This window comes from Grampus griseus (assembly GCF_964374135.1).
Source record: "Grampus griseus genome assembly, chromosome: 1".
NCBI classification, from domain to species: Eukaryota; Metazoa; Chordata; class Mammalia; order Artiodactyla; family Delphinidae; genus Grampus; species Grampus griseus.
The window spans coordinates 29,625,351-29,640,058 of NC_139017.1; the positions used below are offsets into that span (position 1 = coordinate 29,625,351).

Below are 14,708 nucleotides of genomic sequence, written 5' to 3' on the forward strand. Positions count from 1 at the left end.
TCTCCCGTTGCGGAGCGCAGGCTCCGGACGCGCAGGCTCAATGGCCATGGCTCACGGGGCAGCCGCTCCGCGACATGTGGGATCTTCCCAGACCGGGGCACGAACCCGTGTCCCCTGCATCGGCAGGCGGACTCTCAACCACTGCGCCACCAGGGAAGCCCGCATGTATCTCTTTGAATTATAGTTTTGTCTGGATATATGCCCAAGACTGGGTTTGCTGGATCATATGGTAATTCTATTCTCAGTTTTCTGAGGAAACTCCATACTGTTTTCCACAGTGGCTGTACCAACTTACATTCCCACCAACATTGTAGGAGGGTTCCCTTTTCTCCACACCCTCTCCAGCATTTGTTTTTTGTAGATTTTTTAATGATGGCCATTCTGACTGGCATGAGGTGGTACCTCATTGTAGTTTTGATTTGCATTTCTCTAATAATTAGCAATGTTGAGTATCTTTTCATGTGCCTATTGGCCATTTGTATGTCTTCTTTGGAGAAATGTCTATTAAAGTCTTCTACCCATTTTTTGATTTCTTTTTTTATATTGACCTGTATGAGCTGTTTGTATATTTTGGGAATTAAGCCCTTGTCAGTTTCATCATTTTCAGATACTTTCTCCTATTCTGTAGGTTGTCTTTTCATTTTGTTTGTGGTTTCCTTTGCTGTGCAAAAGCTTGTAAGTTTGATTAGGTCCCATTAGTTTACTTTCATTTTTTTTTCTGTTGCCTTGGGAGACTGGCCTAAGAAAACATTGTTATGATTTATGTCAGAAAATGTTTTTCTTATGTTCTCTTCTAGGAGCTTTATGGTGTCATGTCTTATATGTTTAAGTCTTTAAGCCATTTTGAGTTTATTTTTGTGTATGGTGAGAGCGTGTGTTCTAAGTTCATTGATTTACATGTGGCTGTCCAACTTTCCCAACACCACTTGCTGAAGAGACTATCTTTATCCATTGTATGTTCTTGCCTTCTTTGTTGAAGATTAATTGACCGTAGGTGAGTGGGTTTATTTCTGGGCTCTCTATTCTGTTCCACTGATCCATATGTCTGTTTTTCTGCCAATAGCACTTTGTTTTGATTACTGTAACATTGTAGTATTGTCTGAAGTCTTGGATGGTTATGCCTCCTGCTTTATTCTTTTTCTTCAGGATTGCTTTGGCTATTCTGGGTCTTTTATGGTATGATATGAATTTTAGGATTATTTGTTCTAGTTCTGTGAAACATGTCGTGGGTAATTTGATAGGGATAACATTAAATCTATAAATTGCTTTGGGTAGTATGACCATTTTAACAATATTAATTCTTCCAATCCAAGAACATGGAATATCTTTCCATTTCTCTGAATCCTCTTTTATTTCCTTTATTAATGTTTTATAGTACTCAGCGTATAAATCTTACACCTACTTAGTGAGGTTTATTCCTAAGTATTTTATTTTTTGTGTTGTGATTTTAAAAGACATTGTTTTTTTAACATTCCCTTTTTAATATTTCATTGTTGGTGTAAAGAAATGCAACTGATTTCTGTATGTTAATCTTGTATCCTTATCATCTACATATAATGACAATTGTAACTTTTTCCTTCCAGTTTGGACACATTTTTTTTTCTTGTATGATTGCTGTGGCTAGGACTTCCAATACTATACTGAAGAGCAGTGGTGAGAGTGGGCATCCTTGTCTTGTTCCAGATTTTAGTGGGAAGGCTTTCAACTTTTCACCGCTGAGTATTATATTGGCTGTGGGTTTGTCATAAATAGCTTTCATTATTTTGAGATATGTTCCCTCTATACCCACTTTGGTAAGAGTTTTAATCATGAATAGATGTTGAATTTTGTCAAAGGCTTTTTCTGCATCTATTGAGATGATCATGTGGTTTTTGTGTTTTATTTTGTTGATGTAGTGTATTACATTGATTGAATTGTGTATGTTGAACCATCCTTGTGAACTTGGGATGAATTCCACTTGGTTGTGGTGTATGATCTTTTTTATGTGTTGTTGGATTCAGTTTGCTAATATTTTGTTGAGAATATTTGCATTTATATTCATCAAAGATATTAGCCTGTAATTTTCCTTTTTGGTGGTGTCTTTGTCTGATTTTGGTATCAGGGTGATGGTGGCTTCATAGAATGTCCTTGGGAGTGTTCCCTCCTCTTCAATTTTTTTGGAAGAATTTGAGAAGGATTGGTATAAGTTCTCCTTTGTATGTTTGGTAGAATTCACCTGTGAAGTCATCTGGTCCTGGACTTTTGTTTGTAGTGAATTTTAAAATTACAGATTCTATTTCAGTTGCAGGGATCAGTCTGTTCAAATTATCTATTTATTCTTTTTTAAAATTTTTATTTATTTTTTGGCTACATTGGGTCTTTGTTGCTGCATGTGGGCTTTCTCTAGTTGTGGTGAGTGAGGGCTACTCTTCATTGTGGTGCATGGGTTTCTCATTGTGGTGGCTTCTCTTGTTGTGGAGCATGGACTCTAGGCATGTGGGCTTCAGTAGTTGTGGCACATGGGCCCTAGAGCACATGGGTTTCAGTAGTTGCAGTGCATGGTCTCAGTAGTTGTGGTACACAGGCTTAGTTGCTCCATGGCATGTGGGATCTTCCTGGACCAGGGATCAAACCGACGTCCCCTGCATTGGCAGGTGGATTCTTAACAACTGAGCCACCAGGGAAGTCCCTATCTATTTATTCTTGATTCAGTTTTGGTGGACTGTATGCTTCTAGAAGCTTATCCATTTCTTCTAGGTTGTTGAATTTGTTGACATACAATTATTTGTAGTATTCCCTTATGGTTTTTTATATTTATTTTGTATATCTGTGTTCTCTCTCTTTTTTTCTTGGTGAGTCTGGCCAGAGGTTTGTCAATCTTGTTTATCCTTTCAAAGAACCAGTTCTTGGTTCTATAGACTTTTTCTGGTTTTTTTTAGTCTCTATTTTATTTATTTCCTTTCTGATCTTTATTATTTCTTTCCTTTTGCTGACTTTAGGTTTTATTTGTTCTTCTTTATCTAATTCTTTTAAATGGTATGTTAGGTGGTTTTAGATTTTTCTTGTTTTTTTGAGGAAGGCCTGAATTACTCTGAACTTCCCTCTTATAACTCTTTTTGCTGCATCCCATAGATTTGTATGGTTGAGATTTCATTGTTATTTGTCTCAACGTATTTTTTAATTTCCTCTTTGATTTCATCATTGACCCATTGGTTTTTTAGTAGCATTTTGTTTAGCTTCCATGTAATTGCTTTTTTCTCATTTCTTTTTCTGTTGTTAATTTCTAGTTTCATGCTGTTGTGGTCAGAGAAGATGTTTAAGATAACTTCTATACTCTTAAATTTGTTGAGGCTTGTTTTGTGCCCTAGTATGTGGTCAGTCCTAGAGAATGTTCCATGTGCACTTGAAAAGAATGTGTATTCTGTGAAAAATATGGAACACTTTATGAATTTGCATGTCATCCTTCTGCAGGGGCTATTCTAGTCTTCTCTGTATCAGTCCAATTTTAGTATATGTGCTGTCAAGCAAGCACTGTGACATTTTTTCCATGTTACTCCTCCCCTTGGGATTCACTTTGTCTTCTCACCTCCCCTTAGAAACTCCCTTTCTGGGCCAAGCTAACTCTTGATTGTTCTTAAAGAACTAATTCAGCAACTATCTTCATCAGGAACCTCCTCTTCTTTCACCCCTGCACCCTGGCTCAACCCTCCAAGTTCTCTGCTACAATCCTATAATGCAGTAGTGCAGGTACCATACCTCATTAAACTTTGCATTCCGAATGCTAAGAATAGTGCTCGACACATAGTAGGTGTTCAATAAAAAGTGCTATTGATATATACAGTGACATAGACAAATCTAAAAAACATATTAAATAAACTTTAAATATATACTGTATGATTTCACTTACATGACATTCTAGAAAAAGGAAAAACAAATCTATGGTGAAAAATATTAGAACAGTAGTTGTCTTTCAGTGAGGGGCAAGTATTGATGGGCAGGGGCATCAAAGTGTTTTTTTTTTAATCTTGATAAGGGTTTGGATGTGTATATTCTTATTCAAATTCATTGAATAGCATACTTAAATTCTGTGCATTTATTATTTGTAAATTTCACTAAAAACACAGCACCATAAACAAAGAGTGAACTCTGGTTAAAGATATATATACTGAAGTGTTTAGGGGTGATATGTACTGATATCTTCATCTTACTTTGAAATACATTTTTAAAATAAGGTGGATTGAAGGGTGAATTGAGGATGGATACATGAATACATCTGCAATGAGGCAAATATTGCAAAATGTTAAGAGTAAATTTTAAGTGGAGGGTAACACTGTCAACTGTTCTATATTTTTGAAATTTTTCATAATAAAATTTTGAGAAAGAAAAACTTATGAACCATGCTCTCTTCAGAAGAGAAGTTTTGTATATAATTGCAGAGGCTTTTTAGATCCCTGGAAGTCCACCTATGAACAGATTATCCAAGGATCCCAGGTTAAGGGCTCTGGTTCTGTGACTCTGAGGAGCTATTGTTAAAAACTTGTCAGGGAACACTTCTTTTTATCTGTGTGGAATATAAGATTGGTTCCTTTCAGTCTACTTACAATTTTGAAATTCAGAGAATATCCTGTAAAAAAAATAGTCTGATGATACATTTTCCTTATTTAGATTTTTAAAACAACAATTAGAGCAGCAAGAAAAAAGTTAACCAAGTGATGTCACCAGAGCAAGAAAAGAAGCTTAAAAAAAAACTGTAAAAACAAAAAGCTGAAATTTTATTAACTGACATTGGAAAATCTAGTTAAGATTACATAATGTAAAAATGTTGAAATAATAATTAGCCAGAAAAAGTGAACAATTTTGTGACCTCTTGATATGACCCCAAACTTACCCTTTTTATTAAAATCTTGGAGAAGTTAAAACACCTAGCTATTTTTAGATAAATGAGAACATGAAATACTATTGGATTCCCTGAGTGGAGCCTGAAGAATATTTGTGATTATACCCAAGAGTAGTTTCTGATAAACTGTTGAACCTCATCTACACCCAGCTGCTCAGAAGTTAGAATTGCCATGGTAAAAATGACCATACACAAAATGAAAACATAAATAAGAAACTGGGAAATAATATTTGGAACTTCTATCACAAAGGACTAATATTCCTAATGCATATTCCTAATTATTTATACACGTGTGTATGTATTTTTATATTCCTAATATATAAAGAGCTTTTTAAAACATTAGAAAAGAGTAATCTAGATAGAAAAATAGACAAAGAATAGACAAGTGAGGCATATACATAAAAATATGCTCCACTTATTCATTACAATAGAAAAAACATACCAACTTACAATTTCCACCTATGATATTTGAACAAATCTAAAAGTTTGACACGGTACACTCTTGGTGAAGCTGTGGGGAAGTAAGAACTCTCATACGTTGTTAGTGGGAATATAAAATTGTGTAACTGATGTAGGGGAGAATTTGGCATTTACTTTGTGATGCAGCAATATCTCTTCTAGGAATCTATTTTAAAGATTAGATTCAAAAATTTGAAATGACATATGCATAAGGCTATTTGTTACAGCATTATTTATAATTGCAAAAAAATTGGAAACTACCCAAATGTTAACTCATAGGGGACTAGTTGAACAAACTATGGTACATCCAACTAACTGAAATAACATAGAGTTTTCAAAAAGAAAGATGAAATATCTGTACAACTATGTTCATACCTGCAGTAGCCAAAATGTGGAAGCAACCTAAATGTCCACCAATGGGTGAATTGTTAAATAATATGTGGTATATACATACAATGGAATATTATTTAGGCTTAAAAAGGGAGAACATTCTGACATATGCTCCAACATAAATGAACCTTGAAGACATTATACTAAGTGAAACAAACCAGTCACAAAAGCACAAATATGGTATAATTCCACTTACATGTGGTACCTAGGGTAGTCAGAGTCATAGAGACAGAATGTAGAATGGTGGGTGTCAGGGGCTGGAGGAGGGGGGAATGGGGAGTTATTGTTTAATGGGTATAGAGTTTTGGTTTTGCAAGATGAAAAGGGTTCTCTGGGTGATGAGGGTTGCACACAGTATGAATGTACTTAATACCACTGAACTCTATAACTAAAAATGGTTAATATGGTAAATTTTATGTTTTGTGTATTTTACCTTAAAATACACATCTTTTAAAAAGATGAACATTTCTATATACTGTTTATAATGATCTCCAGAATATATTATTAAATAAAGTAAGCAAGGAATATAAGAATATGTACAGTATCTTAAAACTTGCTTGAGAAGGAGTGAGGGGATACACATAAGGATAAGTATTAGATTATATTTTTAAAAAACAACATTGGAAGCATAAATCAAAAATTTAAAAACAAAAGATTAACTATAGATTAGGAAAAGAATAGAAGGGACAGGAATGGAAGTTAGAATAAATCTTGTTTTGAAGATCTGATTTAAAATCTATTCAAATGTTTTACATAATAATTAGACAAAATTAAATTTTTAAAAAACAATACATTAAAAATGCAATAAACTTTGTTGTGTATAGAGTTGGTGGCACAAGAAATTATTTCAAATAATTTTAAAACATAGTAATTTGATTGCATATTCCAAGAGATATGTACTCTAAGGACAGAAACTACAAAGAAGATAAGATAATTGTTTCAGCTATCATATTTCTAGTTATTTTATATTTTTCCAAAACTATAATCTAACATACTATAATATAATGTACTATAATACAATATAATATGACATAAAACCCTATATATTATATAAGATACATTATATAAATAATAGGATAAAGCAAGTAAGTAATTATGTTAATGTCATTAGAAACAGAGATTTTCTGTGAGAGAAAAAGATAACAAAAATAAAATCAGTAATGCCATATTATTTTAAATCTGAATGGGAATATCAGTACAAGCTAAAGATGTATTTTCTCTTAAATTTTTTTCCTAGCTCTGTCCATTGAAAAGTTCTAAAAACAAGGATCAATCTAGTGACAATAAGCATCTCTAAAACTCAGTTTGTAGTTTCTTAATACTATTTTAATGATTAATCTCACTAAAAGAATTAGGATTTCTTGGTAAAATGGTGGATTGTAGATCTGGAACAAGAAATTAACAAAATACGCCTGGAAACTTGTCACACTTGGAAGCTACCCAGAACTACTAGAGTCATGTTAAAAGAACTCAAAAGCCTGAAAAGTGTCCAACTAGCTTGAGATGGGATGATTTGAGAATTAATTAATAATGCAATAGACTGAAACAAATCAAGAATATTTAAATTTATGATTTGATAATGATACTAAACAAATAAAATCCATTGACCACTGTTTTGGAGGATGCTAAGGAACCCAATTTCTTATTTTGAAAACTGATAAATGTAAGGAAAGAATCAATCAGTTACTTTGATTTCCTATCTGAACTATACCTCAGTGTAACCAAATAGTTGATAATAGTTTTTCTTTTTTGAATTTTATTTATTTTTTTATACAGCAGGTTCTTATTAATTATCCATTTTACACATATTAGTGTATATATTTCAATCCCAATCTACCAATTCATCCCACCACCACCATCCCCCCACACTTTTCTCCTTTGGTGTCCATACGTTTGTTCTCTACATCTGTGTCTCTATTTCTGCCCTGCAAACCAGTGATAACAGTTTTTCTTTAAAGACACATTCCAGCTAATAAATGAATCAGAATGTTAAGATGGCAACTCTGAATGAAATAATAAACCTAGGTAGTGGTCATCAATGGCTGATCCAAAGAAAGAGAATTAGTATTATGTGAATTTTGATGGAAGTACATGACATCATGTACTGTAGTGACCTCCATGTACTATAGAGTCTTATTTTTTTTTTTAATCAAAGCTACATGCACCAGATATAACTACCAGGTTAAAGGAAGTAAAGAAGAACTTTTTAAATTCACCACAAGGGTGCAATCAGCAAAATCTGGAAAATGAGAAACCAGGTACCAATTGTCCAGTATCTTCAAGAAATAATTTGCAAGGGGAAAAAAAGAGATATGGAAAGATAATTATATATTAAAAAAGACTGAAGAGACATCAACCAAATGCAACAAATGGGCCTTGATTAGATTCTGGCTGAAACAAACTGTAAGATAAACAAACTGTATGATAAAATCTGGGGAAACTGAAAAATGTGATGTGATTATATTAAAGACCTCTTGTAAATTATTTTAGAAAATAATGGTACCATTGTTTTGTTTTGTTTTTGAGTCATTACCATTCAGAGATACATACTGAAATATTTAGGGATGAAATTACACAACGTCTGGGATTTGCTTCAGAATAATCCATCCATTGACGGTGGTCATGGGAGAGTGGTAGGAATAACGAGAAATAAGTTTGGCCATGCATAGATAATTTTTGAAGCTGGGTGATAATACATAAAAGTTCATTGTATTATTTTCTCTACTTTTATATATGTTTGTAAATTTTCATAATAAAAAGGAAAACAAATCAAGAAAAAACTTACATCAACATATTGAGAAAAGTTTTTCTCCACTATCAACTCCACATCTGGGAAAGGAATAGCCATACTCCTATCTTTAGCAGACATCCTTAGATGCACAATGCGATTCCCATTTTGTAGGACAGGCACAACATCAGGCAGCTCCCATATCACCGCAAGGTAAATATCATCTTCCTTACCCTTTAAGAGAAATCCAGTGAGTACATGAAAAATTCAATTAACTCTTTTATTTTGAGCTGTTTTAAAGATATAGAGAAAAATAGAGCAAACAGTGATATACCCACCACTCAGCTTTATCATATCTTAAGCACCATCTATCCCTCCCTAATATAATTCCTCTTTCTTCTTTACTCTCCAGAGGTAACAAGTACCTGAATATGGTTTTAGTCATGAAAGTTTATATACACACACTCACACACACACACACCCCATATTCAGGTTTTAGTCATATATATTGGGTAGGCCAAAAAGTTCGTTTGGGATTTTCCGTAGCATCTTAACATCTTTCTGGCCAACACAATATATATTACATGATATTGCTTCCAGGCTTCTAACTTTTTATAAATGTTATCAAACTGTATGGATTCTGCTTCAACTTGCTTGTTTCACTTAATATTATATTTTTGAGATTTATACAAGTTATTACATGGAGCTCTAGTTCATTTATTTTTAACTGCTTTATAGTATTGTATGAATACACTATAATTTACTTATCCATTCTCCTACTGATGAGTGTTCCGGTTGTTGCCAATTTTTCACTGCGTTTTTTTATGGACAGGTGCCATATTTTCTTGAGCATGTGCCTGGTGTAGAATTACCGAGTTGTAAGATATGCACACCATCAACTTCACTAGGTATTGCCAAGTGGCTCTTCAAGGTAGCATCCATTTCCACTTTCACCAGGGGTAAATAAAAGCTCTCCTTTCTTCACATTCTTGCCAAAACCTCGTTTTACTTGATTTTTAAATAATTATTTTTGACTGTCTGATGGGTTTAAAATAAGACATTTAAAAATTAATTTTAAAATTTGTTAATTACATTAATCACATTTTTCTAATTTAGTAAGTTGAACTTTTTTTTTTTTTCATGTATTTGTGAGGCATCCAGCTTTCTTATCTGTCCTTTGTCCATTTTTCTGTTGGGCTGTTTCTTTTTCTTTTGGATTTGTGGAGCTTCTTTCGGTATTCTGGTTCCCAATCTTTTCTCAGTTACCTGGGGTGCAGTGGTCTTTTCTCAGTCTGTGACTTGTCCTTCTGCTTTGTTTTTTAAGGTAAATGTTTGTTTTTAATTTTACTGTAGTAAAGATATCTTTGTGATATCCCATCCATGAATATGGTATATCTCCATTTATTCAGGGTGTTTCTATGTCCTTTAAGATTTCCCACACCCCCACACAAAAATCTTGTATGTTATTGTTAGATTTATTTTAGGTACCTTAGATTTTTGTTTGCTGTTGTATTTATTTATTCTGTTTTCTAATTGGTTATTATTCATGAGATGCTCTTAGCTTTAGAATTTTCAATTTTTATATGGAAATAAAGGCCAATTTTTGAAGATTGGTTATTTTGTGAGCAGAGCAGGGATCTTCCTTAGTTGCAAAGCAGCTGTGATAAAGTGGGGAGAATATTGGTCTAGGCATGATGACAATGTGTTTCTAGTCTTAGTTCTAGTGAGAACTTGGGCAAAGTGTATAACTTTATGGGGCCTTATTTTCCTTAGTTAATGGATAAAAGTCCTTCCATTTTTTTTAAAAAAAACTTTATGATTCTAGGTGTAGATCTAATATCTCTGTTATCTCATATCTATGTTAATTCAAAAGTATGAGCCAGTGGTACTCCCACATACTAGTTGATTCTTTGGTTAGCATTTGCACCATTGTGGGAGTAGAAGGAATCTCAGCAATATCCAAATAGTGATCTGATATTGATATACTGAGTAATAGCTTATTTAGGGTCATGGGCCCCCTTGATGGGATGAATTGGCTACAGTGGTTTTAATAAGTTTAGCTGGTTTCAACTGAACCACTTAGGAAGGTGGTTATCAGACTTTCTGAATTCATAGAGCACTAAATTTTAAAAATATTTTAAAAGATTGATTTAGAGTTACTAACATTTAATTTTGCTAGGAAAAAACATGGGGGAAAGGAGAGAGAAAACTCTATTATCATCATTTTATGAAAAGAAAGGCTATTTTAATACAAAAAAGTAAAAAAGATAAAATCTTATAATTTTTGAAGTAAAATTAGGTTTATGAAAAATTATTCTTATTTTATTCATTTCATCTCTAATTGGTGAAACTTTTTATCTCAGATAGGTATTGACAAATAGGCCTTTAGGAATTGGTGCTCCAGAAAAACAGCAGTTCACATAATGCTAAGGGCATGTATTATGCTAATTGCTTCACAAAGAAAGGTCTTTTGCTTTAAGGGACTCACAAATAGGGCTATATGAGTAGACACACAAAGTAATGTGGATAGGAAGGAAGATCAAATAAAAAGAAATAAGTGGGGTTTTAGAATTTGAACTATTGGGGGGGGGTTAATAAAAATCTCTGAACTCCCATAGTGCTTTGTTCATAATGTTAGAACAGTAATTTCTAATCAACCTATGGTTTTGTCAAAAAGGGTTTTGGGGCAAACTTATTCCAAATTTACTAAAATTTTTATGTACTCAATACAATTTTATCCTCTTAAAACTGAGATATGAAAAACTATACTGTTTTCTTCTCTGTGGTCTATGAAGTTTCATCAGTGGGTCAGTCATTTAAAATCTGCCCTCCCATTACATGACTAAAGGACCTTGCCCAGAAAACTAGTATAGCGGTGATTTGTGAAGAGATCAGGCAACTGCACAAACATTTTTCTGAGACTTGAGAAAAGAAAACTAAGAATATAAGTACAAGAGAGACATGACATTTTAAACCATTAAAAACTGGTTTGAAGACATTAAAAAGAAGTACATAAAACTTATGGGGTCTCTACTTTACTTCATAATGCATTAGCAATGTTTCCTGAATAACTGAATGTGATACCTGAAGAATTTTTTGTTTTGTTTGTTTGTTTGTTTAATGCAGCTGAGAGTCTTGGAAGATAGAGTTTTGTTTCATCTTTTCTCCACTCTACTCCCAGCTTCAATGTCAGGAAGAACAACCTTCCTGCCCTCAACAGTTTCTGGGGACAAGCAGAGAAATGGGGTTTAGAGTTTGGGGAAAGAAAGTTATCATGGGCCTGTTCCGTCCTGGGCTGAATAAAAGCCTGGGAACCCTTATTCAGGGGGAGACTCCTAGGATGGGATTTAAGCATGGTGGTTCATCTGCAAATATGCTTAAATCCCCAGAGGTGTGTGTGGAGGGGACAATGTGTGGCATGGCTTATGCCTAGTTTCCCTTTCTTCCAAGGAAGTAGAGGAGTAGCTGAACAGGTGGACTAAGCCTTCTGTACTTTAGAAATTGGGAGAGTGAGAAGAGAATGGGCTTCAGAAAAGCTTATTGCCAGTGCCTCGACAGGGGACTGTTGTGGGGACTGCTAAACCCCAGCCCTCAAGAACACCATGGCTGTACATCCCACCCTTTGGGATTATCACATCATGCAATTTTCTAGTAGCCAAACCCCAGTGAGCAGAAAAAGAAATGTAGTTCAGTAGGCCTAGAATCTAGAGAGTAGAACAGACAAAACATGCAGAACAGACCCCAGACTAACTAGAACTGCTGGGAAGTATGATAACTTGAGCAAAACTGAACAGTACTTAAGGGAGTTCAAAACAGAAACAAAAACCAACACAACGTGATCTTCAAATTTAAGAATTTGGGGGCTTCCCTGGTGGCACAGTGGTTAAGAGTCCGCCTGCCGATGCAGGGGACACGGGTTCGTGCCCCAGTCCGGGAAGATCCCACATGCTGCGGAGCAGCTAGGCCCATGAGCCATGGCCGCTGAGTCTGCGCATCCAGAGCCTGTGCTCCACAATGGGAGAGGCCACAACAGTGAGAGGCCTGCGTACCACAAAAACAAAAAACAACAACAAAAAAATTTAAGAATTTGGTTAATGAGCTGAAGGAGAATCAACACCTGTCTGAGACTTGAATTAATAGCCTAGCAGTAGAGAAAATACTTCAAAACAGTTAGCAAAACTAAAATGAAACAAAAACACAGAGGAAAATATAAGAGATTTGGAGGACAGATTCAGAAGACCTAATATGCAAATAGTATGGGTTCCTGAATTAGAAAAAAAAACAGATGCCAAAGAGACATCTAATACACAAATCATAATTCAAAAAATCCCCTGAGCTGGAAGAAATACCTAGGACTTCAGATTGAAAGTCTCCTGTGGAATTGATGGGAAAAGATATACACATAGGCATAGACTTTAAACTTCAAGACAAAGAAAACGTCTTACAAATTTGCAGAGAGAAAGAATAAGTTGCTTACACAGGAAGACACAGAGAAGCTTTGGACTGCTCATTGGTAACACTGTCACTTCAAGACGGTGAAGTTACATATAGACTGAATAAAAGGTCCTGTAACTCAAGAATGCCAAAATATTTCCCAAGAGTTGGTGCTGATTTACACCAACATTAGCAGTGAATGAGTAGTCACATTGTTCCACAGCCTTGCTAAAACTCAGACTTACTTTTAAAATCAGTCTATTGGGTGTATTATATCTATTCAAATTCTAACTTGAAGTTACTAATAATGTTTAGCGGCCTTTCATGTTTATTGGCCTTTTGTGTTTTCTGTTTTGTGAAGTGTCTATCTTTTTTCATTTTTCTATTGAACTGTTTATCTTACTTATTATCTAAGAACTTTGGATACTAATCAAGTTGCAAATATTTTCTATAATTCTACTCTTGTCTTTTTGCTCTCATTATGGTGACTATTGATGGAGAAATGTTATTAATTCAAATAAATTAATCTTTTCCTTAATAACTAGTGATTTTAAAATATCATTTAAGATATTTCTTTATCCTGAGTTCATAAAAACAATCCCCTTAATTATCTGCTAAAAACCATATTGTTTTGTTTTTCAATTAATGTCTTGAAGTCATTAATCCACAAGGAATAGTCTTAGAGATCATGAAATCATGAAAATTCGAGTTCTTTTTTTCTCTCCCTGTGGGTATCTAGTTGCTCAAAAACGATTTATTGAAAAGTATATTCTTGCCACAAATACCTGCTATGCCATTTCTGCTGTATATGGATTTTTTTGTTGTTCTGTTACTCTCTGTGCCCAAACTTGGTTGTCCTGTTTCCTTATGAGCTTAATTATGTTACCTATGGTCTGAGATGAAGTTGTCTTCCTCCAGAATGAATTTGTGCTTGTTTCTGCCAGGTGCCTGGTGGAACTACCAGTATTGGATCACCTTAAACCAAGTTCATAGCTAAGATTTCCTTGACCACCTAAGTACTGCAAATCTAGGCGGCAAGCTAGGTTGCAAATGCACATGAGATCCTACCTGTGGTCAGTTTCTCAGGGACAGGGTTTGTCTCATCTTGTTTTGTTTTCCTACTCTTCTCCCTTGTTCCCTGCTTGGCTCAGTGTGAGGGCAGTCTTTCCTGGATTGCCCCTAGGAGGTTGGCTTTTTTCTTTCTGGTTCACCCTAATCTTGATAGTGTGATTTTGGGTCCCAGCATATTGTGGAGTTGGTATTAAACTCCTTGCCTTACACAGGTCCTGAGCCTTGACTTCTTTTGCCCCTTCTAATCTGGTGAGTTTTCAAAAATTGAACCCAGTTTACTTTGGAAAATGCCCTCAGGATGAAAGTAGCAGTGGTGTTTTGGTTCTCAATTTACCTTTCTCATTCTCCACTTTCACTAAAATTTTGGTCTGCTATTTACTTACTATATTGTCATCTCTTTAATGCTAGTTAGGAGATTTAGAAAATATATTATCCAGAAATTTTCATGGTTTTCAGTGGAGGATTGGTCTGAGTAATCTAGTTCACTAATATAGAATCCTGGGATTTAGAAAAAATATGTAGCATATGTGGAGCACACAAAATATTTCTTGAATTGTGTTGAATTTAATTGGAAATCTGAGGAAAGAGAAATCTTCCCTGACTCCCAGATTAGGTTAGGCACCACCCACATCATTAATTTCTATAGCATTTTGTGCAAGCAATCATAACACTTGTAATAGGCGGATCAACATTAGTCTTTCTTATTAAATTGTAAGTCCCATTGTGAAAGGGGGATATCTTTCTGGTTCA

At 34.5% G+C, this 14,708-nt stretch overlaps 1 protein-coding gene across 1 annotated transcript in view; it reads right to left on the bottom strand.

Annotated features, from left to right (window-relative positions):
• Positions 1-14,708, bottom strand: part of WDR64 (WD repeat domain 64) — a gene marked incomplete at both ends in the record, with an annotated part of 149,248 nt that overhangs the window by 57,730 nt on the left and 76,810 nt on the right. The window contains one exon of the mRNA XM_082666678.1: positions 8,511-8,687. Within this exon, the coding sequence (XP_082522804.1) occupies positions 8,511-8,687 (177 nt within the window). The remainder of the gene's footprint in view (positions 1-8,510; positions 8,688-14,708) is intronic.